At 43.7% G+C, this 15,000-nt stretch overlaps 1 protein-coding gene across 1 annotated transcript; it reads right to left on the bottom strand.

Moving 5' to 3' along the window:
* Positions 1 to 271: 271 nt before the first annotated feature.
* On the bottom strand, positions 272 to 7,574 carry LOC139024150 (octapeptide-repeat protein T2-like). The gene is made up of 2 exons (XM_070438673.1): positions 7,388 to 7,574; positions 272 to 1,128 (listed from the first exon to the last, which is right to left on the bottom strand). Exons 1-2 carry the CDS (start codon positions 7,572 to 7,574, stop codon positions 272 to 274), a joined length of 1,044 nt encoding a protein of 347 aa, XP_070294774.1.
* Positions 7,575 to 15,000: the final 7,426 nt, after the last annotated feature.

The following is a 15,000-nucleotide window of genomic DNA, read 5'->3' as shown; positions in this document are numbered from 1 at the left end:
CTCATAATGTTCTGTGGTCACGGTAAAAAAACACAGACGGAGATTGTCAAAGCCGATGCAATTCTTGGCTTTTTTTGGTGTAAATAACTTATCATAATTCTGAAACGGTTGACGTCTGCCATCGCTCTTATCCTAATTGCTTTATTTCTGTGAAGCTCTCCTCCCGGAACTCTTCCCGGCTCTCTTCTCGACTCTCCTCCCGGCTCTCTTCTCGGCTCTCTTCCCGGCTCTCTTCCCGGCTCTCCTCCCGGCTCTCTTCTCGGCTCTCTTCTCAACTCTCCTCCCGGCTCTCTTCCCGGCTCTCTTCCCGGCTCTCCTCCCGGCTTCTTCCCAGTCTTATCCCGGCTCTCTTCCCGGCTCTCCTCCCGGCTCTCTTTCTCGGCTCTCTCTCCGGCTCTTCTCGGCTCTCTTCTCGACTTCTCCTTCCGGCTTCTCTTCCCGGCTTCTCTCCCGGTCTCCTCCGGCTCTCTTTCCCGGCTCTCTCCCGGCTCTCTTCCCGCTCTCTTCTCGGCTCTCCTCCGCGCTCTCTTCTCGGCTCTTCCCGGTCTCTTCCCGGCTCTCTTCCCGGCTCTCTTCCCGGCTCTCCTCCCGGCTCTCTTCTCGACTCCCTCCCGGCTTTCCTCCGGCTCTCCTCCCGGCCCTCTTCCCGGCTCTTCTCCCGGCTCTCTTCCCGCTCTCCTCCCGCTCTCTTCCCGCTCTCTTCCCGGCTTCTCTCCCGGCTCTCTTCCCGGCTCTCCTCCCGGCTCTCTTCCCGGCTCTCCTCCCGGCTCTTCTCCGGCTCTCTCGCCTCTTCCCGGCTCTCCTCCTGGCTCTCCTTCCGGCTCTCCTCCCGGCTCTCTTTCCGGTTCTCCTCCGGCTCTTTCGCTTCTCCTCCCGGCTCTCCTCCCAGCTCCCCCCAGCTCTCCTCCCAGCTCCCCTCCCAGCTCTCCTCCCAGCTCTCTCCCAGTTCTCCTCCCGGCTCTCCTCCCGGCTCCCCTCCCGGCTCTCTTCCGGCTCTTTTCTCGGCTCTCCTCCAGCTCTCCTCCCGGCTCCCCTCCCAGCTCCCCTCCCAGCTCTCCTCCCAGCTCCTCTCCCAGCTCTCCTCCCAGCTCTCCTCCCAGTCCAATACAGAAGAAAGCTGAAGAGACACTGTGGATATAGTCAAGCTTTCTCTTCCCTGTTAGGAGCTGCATTCATCTGGCACTGACTGCCATGTAGTGTGTGCCAGTCTGAAAAGGCCCAAGTGTGTGTGTGTGTTCTCCTCTCTGAGAGGCTGAGGTTGGGCCCAGCCCTGGCTGTCATTTCTCATAGTAATGTTGCTGCCACGGCTGCTGCCAGCACACCACTGGAGAGAAACCAAGAGCGAGATAAAAGGAAAACTCAGACAGACAGCATCAGGTTAAGAGGGTATTTCTGCCTCCTTTTAGCAGTGAAACTAGCTCAATTGTTCTGTTTTCCTCTCAGGAAAAGTGTAGCACCTGGGAAGGAAGCAGATATTGTCTATGACTCACGCCCACACAGCAGAATGCTGAGGAGAAGAACATACCTAAGTGAATGTGTTTATTACAGGTGTAATCTAACCCCCATTCTCCACACACACAGCTGCTCCTTTCTCTGCTATTGTCCTTGTCCCATCTTCTCTGTAAGGGGAACGATAGTGCTTCCCCTTCCTCCATCCCTCTCCCCCTCTCTCTCTCTCTCTCCCCAATTTTATATCCACACCTCTAATTTTAACCCTATATATTTCTCCCTCCCTCCCTCCCTCCCTCCCTCCCCCTCCTCCCTCCCTCCCTCCCTCCCTCCCTCCCTCCTCCCTCCCTCCAATGTTAACATTGCCAAAGAAAGTGAAGTAGATAATAAACAAAAGTGACATAAACAATAAAAATGAACAGTAAACTTTACACTCACAGAAGTCTCCAAAAGAATAAAGACATTACAAATGTCATATTATGTCTATATACAGTGTTGTAACGATGTGCAAATAGTTAAAGTAAAAAAGGGAAAATAAATAAATATAAATATGGGTTATATTTACAATGGTGTTTGTTCTTCACTGGTTGCCCTTTTCTTGTGGCAACAGGTCACAAATCTTGCTGCTGTGATGACACACTGTGGTATTTCACCCAGTAGATATGGGAGTTTATCAAAATGTTGTTTGTTTGCGAATTCTTTGTGGATCTGTGTAATCTGGGGGAAATATGTGTCTCTAATATGGTCATACAATTGGCAAGAGGTTAGGATGTGCAGCTCAGTTTCCACCTCATTTTGTGGGCAGTGTGCACATAGCCTGTCTTTTCTTGAGAGCCAGGTCTGCCTATGGCGGCCTTTCTCAGTGGCAAGGATATGGTTGGTTCTTGGTTGGTGAGCGGACCCCAGACCTCACAACCATAAAGGGCAATGGGTTCTATAACTGATTCAAGTATTTTTTGCCAAATCCTCATTGGTATGTCAAATGTTATGTTCCTTTTGATGGCACAGAAGGCCTTTCTCTCAGCTCGTTTACAGCTTTGTGGAAATTACCTGTGGAGCTGATGGTTAGGACGAGGTAAATATATTTTTTTGTGTGCTCTAGGGCAACTGTGTCTAGATGGAATTTGTATTTGTGGTCCTGGCAACTGGACCTTTTTTGGAACAACATTGTTTTTGTCTTACTGAGATTTCCTGTCACGGCCCGGGTCTGTCACGGCCCAGGTCTGTCACGGCCCGGGTCTGTCACGGCCCAGGTCTGTCACGTACCAGGTCTGTCACGGCCCAGGTCTGACAGAATCGGTGCAGAGGATCTAGGTGCTGTTGTTGGTTTGGAACAGAAGCATCTCTCTCTCTCTCTCACACTCTCTCCTATCACCTCTGCTTGACTCTCTGTGTGTCTCTCTCTCTCTGTAGTGTGGCAAAGGCACCCACCAGACAAAGACCCCATTGTACATCCTACAATAGGGTGTCCATGCTGGGCTGAGTGGCCACTTCAGACTCTTGTCCACACAGCCAGTACCGACTCCACAGAGAAATAATCACCAGAGATCACTTAACCTTGCAAGGCAAATTACTTTTGGCACAAAAACATGAGCTGTGACGAATTCGTGGATGAAGTATTACATATATATGTTTTAAAACGTTTACTAAAATAACGACATTACCTTTCAAAACACGGGGACTTTTGAGTTGGCTCTGCTCCTGTTATGACATCCATGATGCAGCTCTTCAAAAAGGCATGAGTGAATCTATGTAGTTACCCGTCTGGAAAGGCATTGTATTACGCTTGACTTTCCAGACAATTGGATCTCAACCTGATGTACAACGTGATTGTATTTCTCCTTCACTCATGCCTCCAGAGAGAACTTATTTATCATCCCTCTGTCTCTCTTTCCTCTTTCTTCATCCATCCTTCATCCAATCTTTCGTGACGTTGAAAGGTACGTGAGATGCAAGGGAGGCTGCTGACGGAGGAGTACTGCTCATAATAATGACTGCAATGGAGACCTGGTTTCCATTTTGTTTTTAATGCTATTCCATTGTCTCCATTCCAGACATTATTATAAGCTGTCCTCCCCTCAGCAGCCTCCAGTGATGAGATGCTGTCCACATCTCCACTCACTTCTGTGGTCATATTGTTGTTGACACTTTATCCACATTCTCTGTGATCGTAAAGTTGTGCTTTGTTTTTGAACCTCTGTTCCTCCCATGTGTGTTGTATATCATTAAGACAGGAACAAACCTAAATGTAACCTCAGAACACCATCTAGAGGTTTCTGAATGCTCCTCAGAACACCATCTAGAGGTTTCTGATTGCTCCTCAGAACACCATCTAGAGGTTTCCGAATGCTCCTCAGAGCACCATCTAGAGGTTTCTGAATGCTCCTCAGAACACCATCTAGAGGGTTTCTGAATGCTCCTCAGACCACCACTCTAGAGGTTTCTGATTGCTCCTCAGAACACCATCTAGAGGTTTCTGAATGCTCCTCAGAACACCATCTAGAGGGTTCTGAATGCTCCTCAGAACACCATCTAGAGGTTTCTGAATGCTCCTCAGAACACCATCTGAGGGTTCTGAATGCTCCTCAGACCACCATCTAGAGGTTTCTGATTGCTCCCAGAACACCATCTAGAGGTTTCTGAATGCTCCTCAGAACACCATCTAGAGGTTTCTGAATGCTCCACAGATTCTATTCCCTAGGTCCGGCTTTGAAATACAGTATACCTTTTTGCTAATTTAATCTAAATATGTTCCTGTGCATGTCTCCTTATATTTGCCATATAAAGTCTCAACAACAGAGGAAACATGCAGGATTAAACTGGTGATAAGTTATCCAGGAATCCCAACCAGGATGTAACCTGGTGATCAAGTTCTCCAGGAATCCCACCAGGATGTAACCTGGTGATCAAGTTCTCCAGAATCCCACCAGGATGTAACCTGGTGATCAAGATTCCATGATCCCACCAGTGTAACCTGGTGATCAAGTTCTCCAGGAATCCCACCAGGATGTAACCTGGGATCAAGTTCTCCATGAATCCCACCAGAGTGTAACATGGTGATCAAGTACTCCAGGAATCAAATCAGGATGTAACCTGGTGATCAAGTTATCCAGGAATCCCACCAGGGTGTAACCTGGTGATAAAGTTCTCAATGAATCCCACCAGAGTGTAACCTGGTGATCAAGTTCTCCAGGAATCCCACCAGGGTGTACCCTGGTGATCAAGTTTTCCAGGAATCCCACCAGGATGTAACCTGGTAATCAAGTTCTCCAGGAACCTCCACCAGGATATAACTTGGTGATCAAGTTCTCCAAAATCCCACCAGGGTGTAACCTGGTGATCAAGTTGTCCTGGAATCCCACCAGAGTGTAACCTGGTGATCAAGTTCTCCAGGAATCCCACCAGGGTTAACCTGGTGATCAAAGTTCTCCAGGAATCCCACCAGAGTGTAACCTGGTGATCAAGTTCTCCAGAAATACCACCAGGGTGTAACCTGGTGATCAAGTTGTCCTGGAATCCCACTTGCTTTCTAATGGAAAAGAACATTAGAACATGTTTTTTCATCTCCTCTTCATCGTATAGAGTTGATTCGTATTTGAACTTTGACCTGCAATACTACAGTTGTCTTGATGCTGTAGTATGTACAGTATGTGTAGTATATATGTGTAGTATATCTGTGTAGTATATATGTGTGTAGTATATCTGTGTGTAGTATATCTGTGTGTAGTATATCTGTGAAGTCGGAATTTTACATACACTTAGGTTGGAGTCATTAAAACTCGTTTAAAACAAACGTTTTCTGACTAGTTAACAACTATTGGTTTAAAACCATGCAGAGTAACCAGAAGTCTCAAAGGAAACAGTCACTGCCTCCTCTATTCCAGCACCATTTCAACATCATCTAATCACCTCTGCTTAGTCTAATACAGTGACAACTAAAATATAGCAAAAAACAATTTAGTCCAATCAACGTAAGATAAATATGATGTGGCTGTACATGATTCTGATTTCTGTGTGTGTGTGTGTTTGTGTGTGTAAGTATGTGTGTGTGTGCAAGTAGAAAAAAATGGTAACTTCACACCCAGCGTCATAACACGTTATGACAGGGTCATAACCGTGTGATAACAGCCGACATAACTTGTAATAACGTGTTATAATGTGGTCACTACCACGGTAGTTCTTTTATGGCTGGTTATGACACGTACATAAGAGTGTCAAAACCCACAAAACCTACCACACCAGGTAAAACATTCCATGATTACACCATATCCTTACTTGTCAACAGTATGATTATGTTACGTATATATTTTTGAAATTGACCATATTAAATTATCATTGTAATTGCTCAAATGTGCGCCTACCCCAATTATCTGTTGCTGAGTACTGGTCTGAATTCAGGAGCAGATTTGAGGAGCAGGACAAGTCACTCTCTTTGTGACTGATGACATGTCCCCATGTCCTTTGTGACATGTCCCCATGTCCTTATCTGGCTTATATGATTGTGATGTCATAATACCTGTGTATTTTCTAGTCCAAGTAAAGTGCCACAGGATGGTCATTATGCTTCTTGAAAATGTCATTTATTTTTTTTTAATTTAGAAGAAAAAAAACATGACTATAAATAATTCATTATAACAACAACAAAGGATTTAACTTATTTGGTTAAGCTACCGTGTCCTAGAGATAAAATGTAGCATATTTTTGTTTGATAAAATCTATTTTTATATTCATATGTAGGAACTAGGTTCTACAGTTTGAACCCCTTCCATGTCTGTTTGTTTATTAATAACTTTTCAAGTTCAAACTGTGCACTCTCCTCAAACAATGGTATTATTTGCATGTAATAGCTACTGTAAATTGGACCGTGCAGTCAGATGAACCCTTGTGTAGTCCTAGGATTCTGTACACTCCCCTTGTCCCAAGGGTCAAAAATCACCCGCCTTCACTAAACCCCTAAATTAAAGAAGCTAAATTGATTTTTAAGCCCCACATYGATTTTGCATGAAGAAAAATGAAGAAACAACCTGTCATTCATCACAAACTTTGTGAATATCTGGGTTTTCTCTCTATTCCTCCTTAATCAATGGAAAGCAATTGTTTTTATTACAACACACCTGTCATAATTGTTTTATTTACTAAAGTAGAGGTTTATTATTATTATTATTGCTAAAGATACAACATAGGTGTAAACATACATTTTTTTAGCAAGAGATAGCACTTATATAGCCTAAGAAAGTAGCAGAAATGTGCAGAAAGTAGTTTTGAATGCATTTTATTAAAGGGAAAAAATAGGTCTTGAACTTTTTTGGCAACATTGTGATATATTCTCCCATTCTTTGAACCATTGCCCCGACCCAGAAGGTGTAAAAACAACAACAATAAATCAGAATAAAATAGGATAAGATAATAGATACTAAACAAAAACGTGAAGAACATAAATCAATCAACTCTAATTAGCAGATGTAGGACAGTATGCAAGTGTGTATGCATGGACTTTGCAGATGTATTTATCGCATGTGCAGCACATAGTATTTGTTTTACAGTCCTTCAGAATTGGCATCTCCTCTTGCCTCCCCAGCTGCAGCCTCAGGGGGATCAAGACAAGATTGAGCCCCCTGAACAGCTTTCACAAGCGCTACAGAGGCTGCTGTGCGGGGGTGGCACTCCCTTCTTTGAATGTGTGGGGTTACAAGTGCCTTTCCCAGCTGCTCCAGGAACACCATCCTCTTGTTCCGCTTATCAGGCATCCAGTTAGGGTTGATCTTGTTCCATATCACGAAGGCATTGTATGAGGACACATCAATGATGTTTTGGAAGATGACCAGGGGCCAGCGGGCAGTCATCCTCCTGCAGCTGTAAGTTCCAATCACCTTGTCCAGGTTCTCCACGCCTCCTTTGTGGTTGTAGTCCAGGATGATGGCTGGCTTCCTGTCCTCACGATCCCTGATCTCAGCTGTTTTGTGCAGTGTGCTGAGGACGACCGCATTCTTGTTCCTCTTTGGGAGGTAAGAAACTAGAGTGGTGGTGGGTGTGAAGGCAAACTTTGATGAGAAGGCCTCTCTCCCCCTTGTTGCGAGGAGTGCAGGGGGGAGCTCAGGCTTGTTCTTTCTAACTGTGTCAACCATGGTGATCATCCTCTTCAGGAGTTGCTGCCTGAGTTCAATCAGTAGCACATAATCTCAATTTCTCATTGTGTTTGGGTGTGTGGTTTTAGTGGTGTGTAAGTGATTTTTATAATTGTCGGGTCAAAAATGGCCCTAAGACAATCTTTGTACCCTGGTGGTGAACAGCTTTCATGGAAATATGAACAAAGGCGATGTTTCACTTTTTATAATGTTGGGGTCACTCTAGGAAAAGTAATACAATTTCAAGTTGAAAGAATATAATTTACGTGGTTTTCTCTGCTGTTAAACATAGGGGCGAGTCATTTTTGACCCTTATGACAACACAAGGGTTAACAAGAATTTAAGCTTTCTGCCAATATCAGATATGTCTATGTCCTGGGACATTTTCTGTTTACTTACAACCTCATGCTAATCGCATTAACCTACTTTATCACAACCGTCCCGTGGACGGGACACCGATCCTGATTAAGAAACAAAGTTTCAAATGAAAGGAAACTTCTTGGCAGGGAAAAAACACATTGTATTAAATCTGGGTTTGGACACTCTTATGGAGGTGTTATAACCAGTCATAAAATAATGCAATATATGTCACAACAGGTCTAAATATATATATGGGTCATGACAGTGTTATGGCCACATTATGACAGGTTATGACACGTTATGTCAGCTGTTTTGACACATTATGACATGGTTATGACACGTTATGTCATCTGTTTTGACACATTATGACATGGTTATGACACGTTATGTCAGCTGTTTTGACACATTATGACATGGTTATGACACGTTATGTCAGCTGTTTTGACACATTATGACATGGTTATGACGCGTTATGACACTGGGTGTCAAGTAGAGTCTTATCGAAAAAGCATGTTAACTCATCCTACTTGTTAGAGAAACGTCAATGCCATCTTCCTCTTTCATGTTGCCTAAACGGTCTATGACTCGGTCATACATGCTTTTAGTTTTTGGTTGTCCTACACTACCTGGCTAAAATGCTTGCTCGCTATCCTAACTTTCTTTCATGGGCAATGATGCGCCAGGCCAGCTAGTTAACATTAGCCAAATGTTATTACATCTAGCTACATGTTGAACCAAGCTATCAGACCAGGGGACACAACGTATGAGTTTATCGTTGGATCAGAATCATGGTTATAATCAATGGAGAATTAAGTAAAACCACAAGTACAAGTATCCCTATCTCAAATAAAATAAAATAAAATGTTATTTGTCACATACACATGGTTAGCAGATCTTAATGCGAGTGTAGCTGACAAGATAAAAATTGGTCGTTCTGCCCCTGAACAAGGCAGTTAACCCACTGTTCCTAGGCCGTCATTGAAAAATACGAATTTGTTCTTAACTGACTTGCCTAATTAAATAAAGATAAAACATATATTTTTTTTTATCGGCATGTAGTCCAGCGGTTAAGAGCGTTGGACCAGTAACCGAAACGTTGCTGGTTTTCCTGTGCCAACAAGGTGAAACATCTGTCGATGTGACCTTGAGCAAGGCACTTAACCCTAATAGCTCTGGATAAGAGCATCTGCTCAATTTTATTTAAAAAAATTATAAAATTCAACTTGGAGTCACTTGATGATATGTTGTGTCAAATTAATGTTTATTGGTCATGTACAGATGTTACAGCAGTTGCTGCGAAATGCTTATGTTACTAGCTCCTAACAATGCAGTACAATTGAAAACAAATAAGTAAAATTACAACAAATACGAACACAAAATATTTAAAAAATATAAAAAATAAATAACTTCTGGACAAATCCAATTAATAACAGTGATCAAATGTAACTGTAATCAAAATGTACGTAACAGTAATTTTTGTACTACGTTTTACAAAAATATATTGTTCAAAACAAGGTATTCACTGCTCTACCATCAGTAGCTTCGGCCAGCTACTACATCGCTTGCTGTTAGGGGACACTGGAGCAATGAGATTGCAAGGATTTCATTACATGATTTTAACAGCACATGGACCGTCCTTGGGTGTTATTAAAATGAACGCCCATGACTTCTGGGTCTGCTCTATCAGGTACGAAACTGATTTTAGAAAAAGAGTAAATTGCAATGAACTTGTCAATAAATAATCAAGACAGCCTGGGACCTGACCAAGACATCCACATCCATCAACAGTTGACGGACAGAGGGATACACTAACTAGAACCTTCTCGTGGATCTGGTAAGACAAAAAAAAACACATCAATTCACAACACAGTTTCTTGTTTCTCCTGCTGTTAGATCCTAGCTAGTGGTCACAAGATACAGGCAAGCTAGCATACCGGTAGCTAGCTCGCATGTCAATCAAGTCTAATTAAAAGTTTACAGGTGACCTCATCATCCCACATAATGAAATACTATGGTGTACACACTATAGTACTCAATGTAGTGTTTTTGTGGACTTTACTGTATTATTCGCTGTAGTGTTTTTGCAAAACATTCCAGTGAATACTGCAGTATTTACTGTACCATACTGTAGTAATTACAGTTAACTATTGTATAAATACTTTTGTAAAATAAAACTGTTTAAGTTAGTGGTTTTGCTAATTGTAGAATACTGTAGTATTTACTGTAGTGTTTTGCAGACTGTAGTATACTGTAGTATTTACTGCAGTGTTTTTGTGGATATTACTGTAGTATTTACTGTAGCGTTTTGGAGATTGCAGTATACTGTAGTATTTACTGTATTGTTTTTGTGGATATTACTGTAGTATTTACTGCAGTGTTTTTGTGGATATTACTGTAGTATTTACTATAGCGTGTTTGCGGATATTACTGTAGTATTTACTATAGTGTTTTGCAGACTGTAGTATACTGTAGTATTTACTGTAGTGTTTTTGCGGACATTACTGTAGTATTTACTATAGCGTTTTTTTGTTGTATTATCCTTAACATAGAATTGGAGGCTTTCTTCTTTAGGAAATACTGAAAGAGCAAATGTCCTGCAGGTAGGACTGGATTCTGAACAGAGAGTGTAGAGTATGTGACCTTTTCTATAACCTGTAGGGAACACAATATATGGTCTATACTTGGCATGTAGGTTTCTCACTTTTCTCACAAACTGGGATATTGTGGGAGGGGCAAAGTATGTGCACATTATATACTGTACTGTTAACTATAGTTTTAAAAAAGTGTAGTGTTTTTTGCGGACTGTAGTGTTTTTACAGATAATACTGTACTATATATTATACAGTAGGAATACTACAGTATACTGCACAACATTCTATAGTAAGTACTACACATGCCTGAGGGATACTACAGGAATACTATAGTGTGTATAGTATTCTACAGTATACTATAGTTTACTTTACAATTATATAGTAAGTACTGTAGCATTATATAGAAACTGTAGTATTTGTTTATGTGGGATGCATGAGACATTATGCTAACTAGATATCCCCAGTTAGATCATTTGTTTAAACGTGTAGCTTTTTCCCTGTGCTTGTGTCATCAATGTACTCATTGGTCAATGTACTCGCTGGTCAATGTACTCATTGGTCAATGTACTCGCTGGTCAATGTACTCATTGGTCATTGTACTCTCTGGTCAATGTACTCATTGGTCAATGTACTCATTGGTCATTGTACTCATTGGTCAATGTACTCATTGGTCAATGTATTCGCTGGTCAATGTACTCATTGGTCAATGTACTCATTGGTCAATGTACTCGCTGGTCAATGTACTCATTGGTCAATGTACTCATTGGTCATTGTACCCTCTGCTCGTTCAAAAAAATAGTCTATTCAGCCAATCAGCGGCCACCGCTGGTATCCTGTCTAAGATCAGCATATCCCAGGCATTTTATTCTGGTTTCTTACAACCAGGTTACGAGTTTATTCTGTTTAATGTAACTGGGATATGATATTTATATGGTATGCATAAACTCAAAAAAACAGAATACTTGATTAGCCAGAATAACGATGGGATATTCGAGTGCATGCGAACGTGATGCAAAAGCCACTGGCCACCTTGGCAGTAGGTTTATAGCAGGGCATCAGTGCAGTGCATTATGGGCCAGAGTGATTTGGCATGGCAATATTCATGTAGACAGGATCTCTTATGAGTCATAACTCCCTTTAATGTGCTTTTGTATTGTACAAGTGGACACCTGCCTGTGTGTGTGTGTGTGTGTGTGTGCGCACACCCAGACTAGCCTAAACGGCACCTAATGCTACCCGCACCGCCACCCAGACATAAAGCTACCCCACACACCCAGACAATAATACGCCGACCAGACTAAACTACCCCGCAACACCCCAGACAATAAAGCTAACCCCGACACACCCAGCAATAAAGCTAACTCCACCAGCACACGCCGCACACCCAGACAATAAAGCTAACCCCACACACCCAGACCAATAAAGCTAACCCCACAACAACCGAGACAATAAGCTACACCACACACCCAGCAGTACCCAAATTCCGAGAAAAAGCTAACCCGCACACACCCAGACAATAAAGCTAACCACCACACACCCAGACAATAAAGCTAACCCACACACTACCAGACAATAAAGCTAACCCCACCACCAGACAATAAAGCTAACCCACAACCCCAGAACAATAAAGCTTAACCCACGCACCACCGCAGACAATAAAGCGTAACCCCACACACCCAGACAATAAAGCTACCCCGCACACCCAGACCATAACTAAAACCACACCAGCTAAGCACCCGCACACGCCAGTACAATAAAGCTAACCGACACCAGACACAACCCAGACGCCAACAATAAAGCTAACCCGCGGCACACCCAGACAATAAAGCTAACCCCACACTCCAGACAATAAGCTAACCCCGCACACCCAGACAATAAAGCTAACCCCGCACACCCAGACAATAAAGCTACCGCCCGCAACACCACGACAATAAAGCTAACCCCTGCACGCCCAACAATAAAGCTAACACCCGCAACACCCAGACAATAAAGCTAACCCGCACACACAGACAATAAAGCTAACCCCGCACACCCAGACAATAAAGCAAACCCCACACACCCAGACAATAAAGCTAACCCCACACACCGACAATAAAGCTACCCCACACACCAGACATAAGCTAACCCCGCACACACCAGACAATAAAGCTAACAAACCCACTGACACCCAGAAATAAAGCTAACCCCACGACACCCAGACAATAAAAGCTATCCCCTCACACCCAGACAATAAAGCTACCCCACACACCCAGACAATAAAGCATGCGGACATAAATGGGTAACGAACTTTTTTAAGATTCCTGCTTGTGCTTTATGTCACCTCTGACCTCAAAAGGTTCCACCCTGCCAGTCACACAGTTAATTACATGCAGGTCCTAAATCTCGAGTGATAACAGAAAGTAACAGTGTATGTGAGAAACGTGAATCGTTACATGATAAGCAGCAACCTAATATCCGCCAGCGATGACTAAATGTAACAGCTCACTGGAATGATATTTAAATAATTCTGTGTTCGGTTTCAGGAGGCTTGTTAAAGTCCTGGCTTAAACTTTCCTCAGTGAAAAAAAAAGTTTTAATGCCTGGAGTCAGAGTCACACTGGAACGTTTTCCAGAGTGTGTGGACGTTCCAGAGTGTGTGGAAACGTTCCAGAGTGGTGTGGAACGTTCCAGGAAGTGTGTGGAACGTTCCAAGAGTGTGTGGAACGTTCCAGAGTGTGTGGAATACGTTCCAAGAACGTGTGTGGAACGTTCCAGAGTGTGTGGAACATTCAGAGGGTGTGGAACCGTTCGCAGAGGGTGTGGAACGTTCCCCAGAAGGGTGTGGAACGTTTCCAGAGAGTGTGTGGAACGTTCCAGAAGTGTGGTGGGAACGTTCCAAGATGGTGTGGAACGTTCCAGAGTGTGTGGAACGTATCCAGCAAGGAGCAACAAACATACATGTGTCATAGGATTGACCCTCCTCATCTATATTTTCATTCCTGGTGACATTCAAATGTATTTCCCAGAGCTTTTCCATCAGCTTAGATAAAGAAAAGACCAACTACTAATGTTTAAGAAAATAATGCTCTGCGCTCTCTCTCGTCTCTCTCTCTTCTCTCTCTCTCCTCTCTTCCTCTCTCTCTCCTCATCTCGTCTCTCATCCTCTCTCTGCTCTCTCTCTCTCTCTATCTCTCTCTCTCTCTCTCTCTCGTCTCCTCTTCTCTCTCTCTCTCTCTCTCTCTCTCTTCTCTCTCTCTCTCTCTCTCTCTCTCTTGCCTCATCTCTGCTTTCGTCGTCTCACTCTTCTCTCTTCCTCTCTCTCTTCTTCTCTCCTTTTTATTTTTCTTCTATAATCTCTCCTCCTTCCTCTCTCCAGCACATCCTCTCTATTTTTTCCTCCCGCATGGGAATGGGTGAATAGAGGGTAACTGGAAATGAAGGCCTATAATTGGAGCATGGGAAATGGGCTCACTGTTCTCACCTCATAAGAGTAATTCAAACGCGCTCCAACCTTTAGGATGACGGGCTTCCGATTCTGAATCAGTCTGGGTATCTACAAACACATAGTAATAACCATCCCCACGCTGCCGTCACATCAGAAACCTACCTCGGTTGTGGGTGAGTTTTCTTCGCACCCTTGCTTTGGGCAGCTGACGGAGATTTCCTGTTGGGTGTCGACGCAGAAACATCCCCTCGTAGGCACGCACATAGGGCAGAGAACCTCGGCCCACTTCTGACGGGACTTGTTATCATTGCATTCTCTCTGTATGTTGTCAGCGCAGGGAGGTTTTGTTGTGTGTGTCCGAAAGTGCAGGTGTAGGGAGGTTTTCTATCTCTTCTGGTAACATGCAAGTGGTCAGAGAAGGGGTATGTTTTCCTGTTGGTGGGTGGGGTAGAGAAAGTGGCAACAAGCGTGCGGGAGGTTTCTTGTCACTGCTGGGCATCGCTGGACGACACGCTAGCAGAGAGGAACTTATGCTCTTTTCATGTGTTGTGCCCCTCTCTTCCCACACCAGAACTGCACTCTCCACGCAAATGGGAGACCCCGCAATCAATCCTATCAAGGCTTCACTTTCGTGACGGCAATACGCCGCAATTTGAATTAACACTCCCCACTGCTGCCACATAACAGAAAATCTCCCCAGCCTAGCCACATACAGAGAGATGAGAACCACGCTGCAACATTCTCAATGCCTTCCAACTCCATCAGAGGCCTCATTTGTTCATTACCTGCCCTTTTCCATTCCATTGGGGAGGACCAAAAATAGAGAGGATGGTGTGCAGAGAGAGAAAGGAGCGAGAGATATCAGGAAGAATAATAAAACAGGAGAAGAGAGAGAGAGAGAAGAAACTGAGAAGAGGAGAGAGAGAGAGAGAGAGAGAGAGAGAGAGAGAGGAGAGAGGAGCACGAGAGAGAGAGAGAGAGAAGAGAGGAGAGAGAGAGGAAGATGATGAGAGGGAGACCCGGGACGGAGCACCGTGAGACAGAGAGAGAG

Source organism: Salvelinus sp. IW2-2015, unplaced genomic scaffold (genome assembly GCF_002910315.2).
Source record: "Salvelinus sp. IW2-2015 unplaced genomic scaffold, ASM291031v2 Un_scaffold1093, whole genome shotgun sequence".
Taxonomy (NCBI): Eukaryota; Metazoa; Chordata; class Actinopteri; order Salmoniformes; family Salmonidae; genus Salvelinus; species Salvelinus sp. IW2-2015.
The sequence above is the reverse complement of the archived record's forward strand: the minus strand, read 5'-3'. Positions and strand labels throughout refer to the sequence as shown.

Excerpts from the sequence above, each read along its gene's own strand:
- LOC139024150 (XM_070438673.1), bottom strand. The coding sequence starts at position 7,574 with ATGGTTGACACAGTTAGAAAGAACAAGCCTGAGCTCCCCCCTGCACTC. Across the intron at positions 1,129-7,387 it reads AACAGCTGAGATCAGGGATC|TGTCTCTTCAGCTTTCTTCT; the intron begins GTGAGGACAGGA and ends CTATATCCACAG.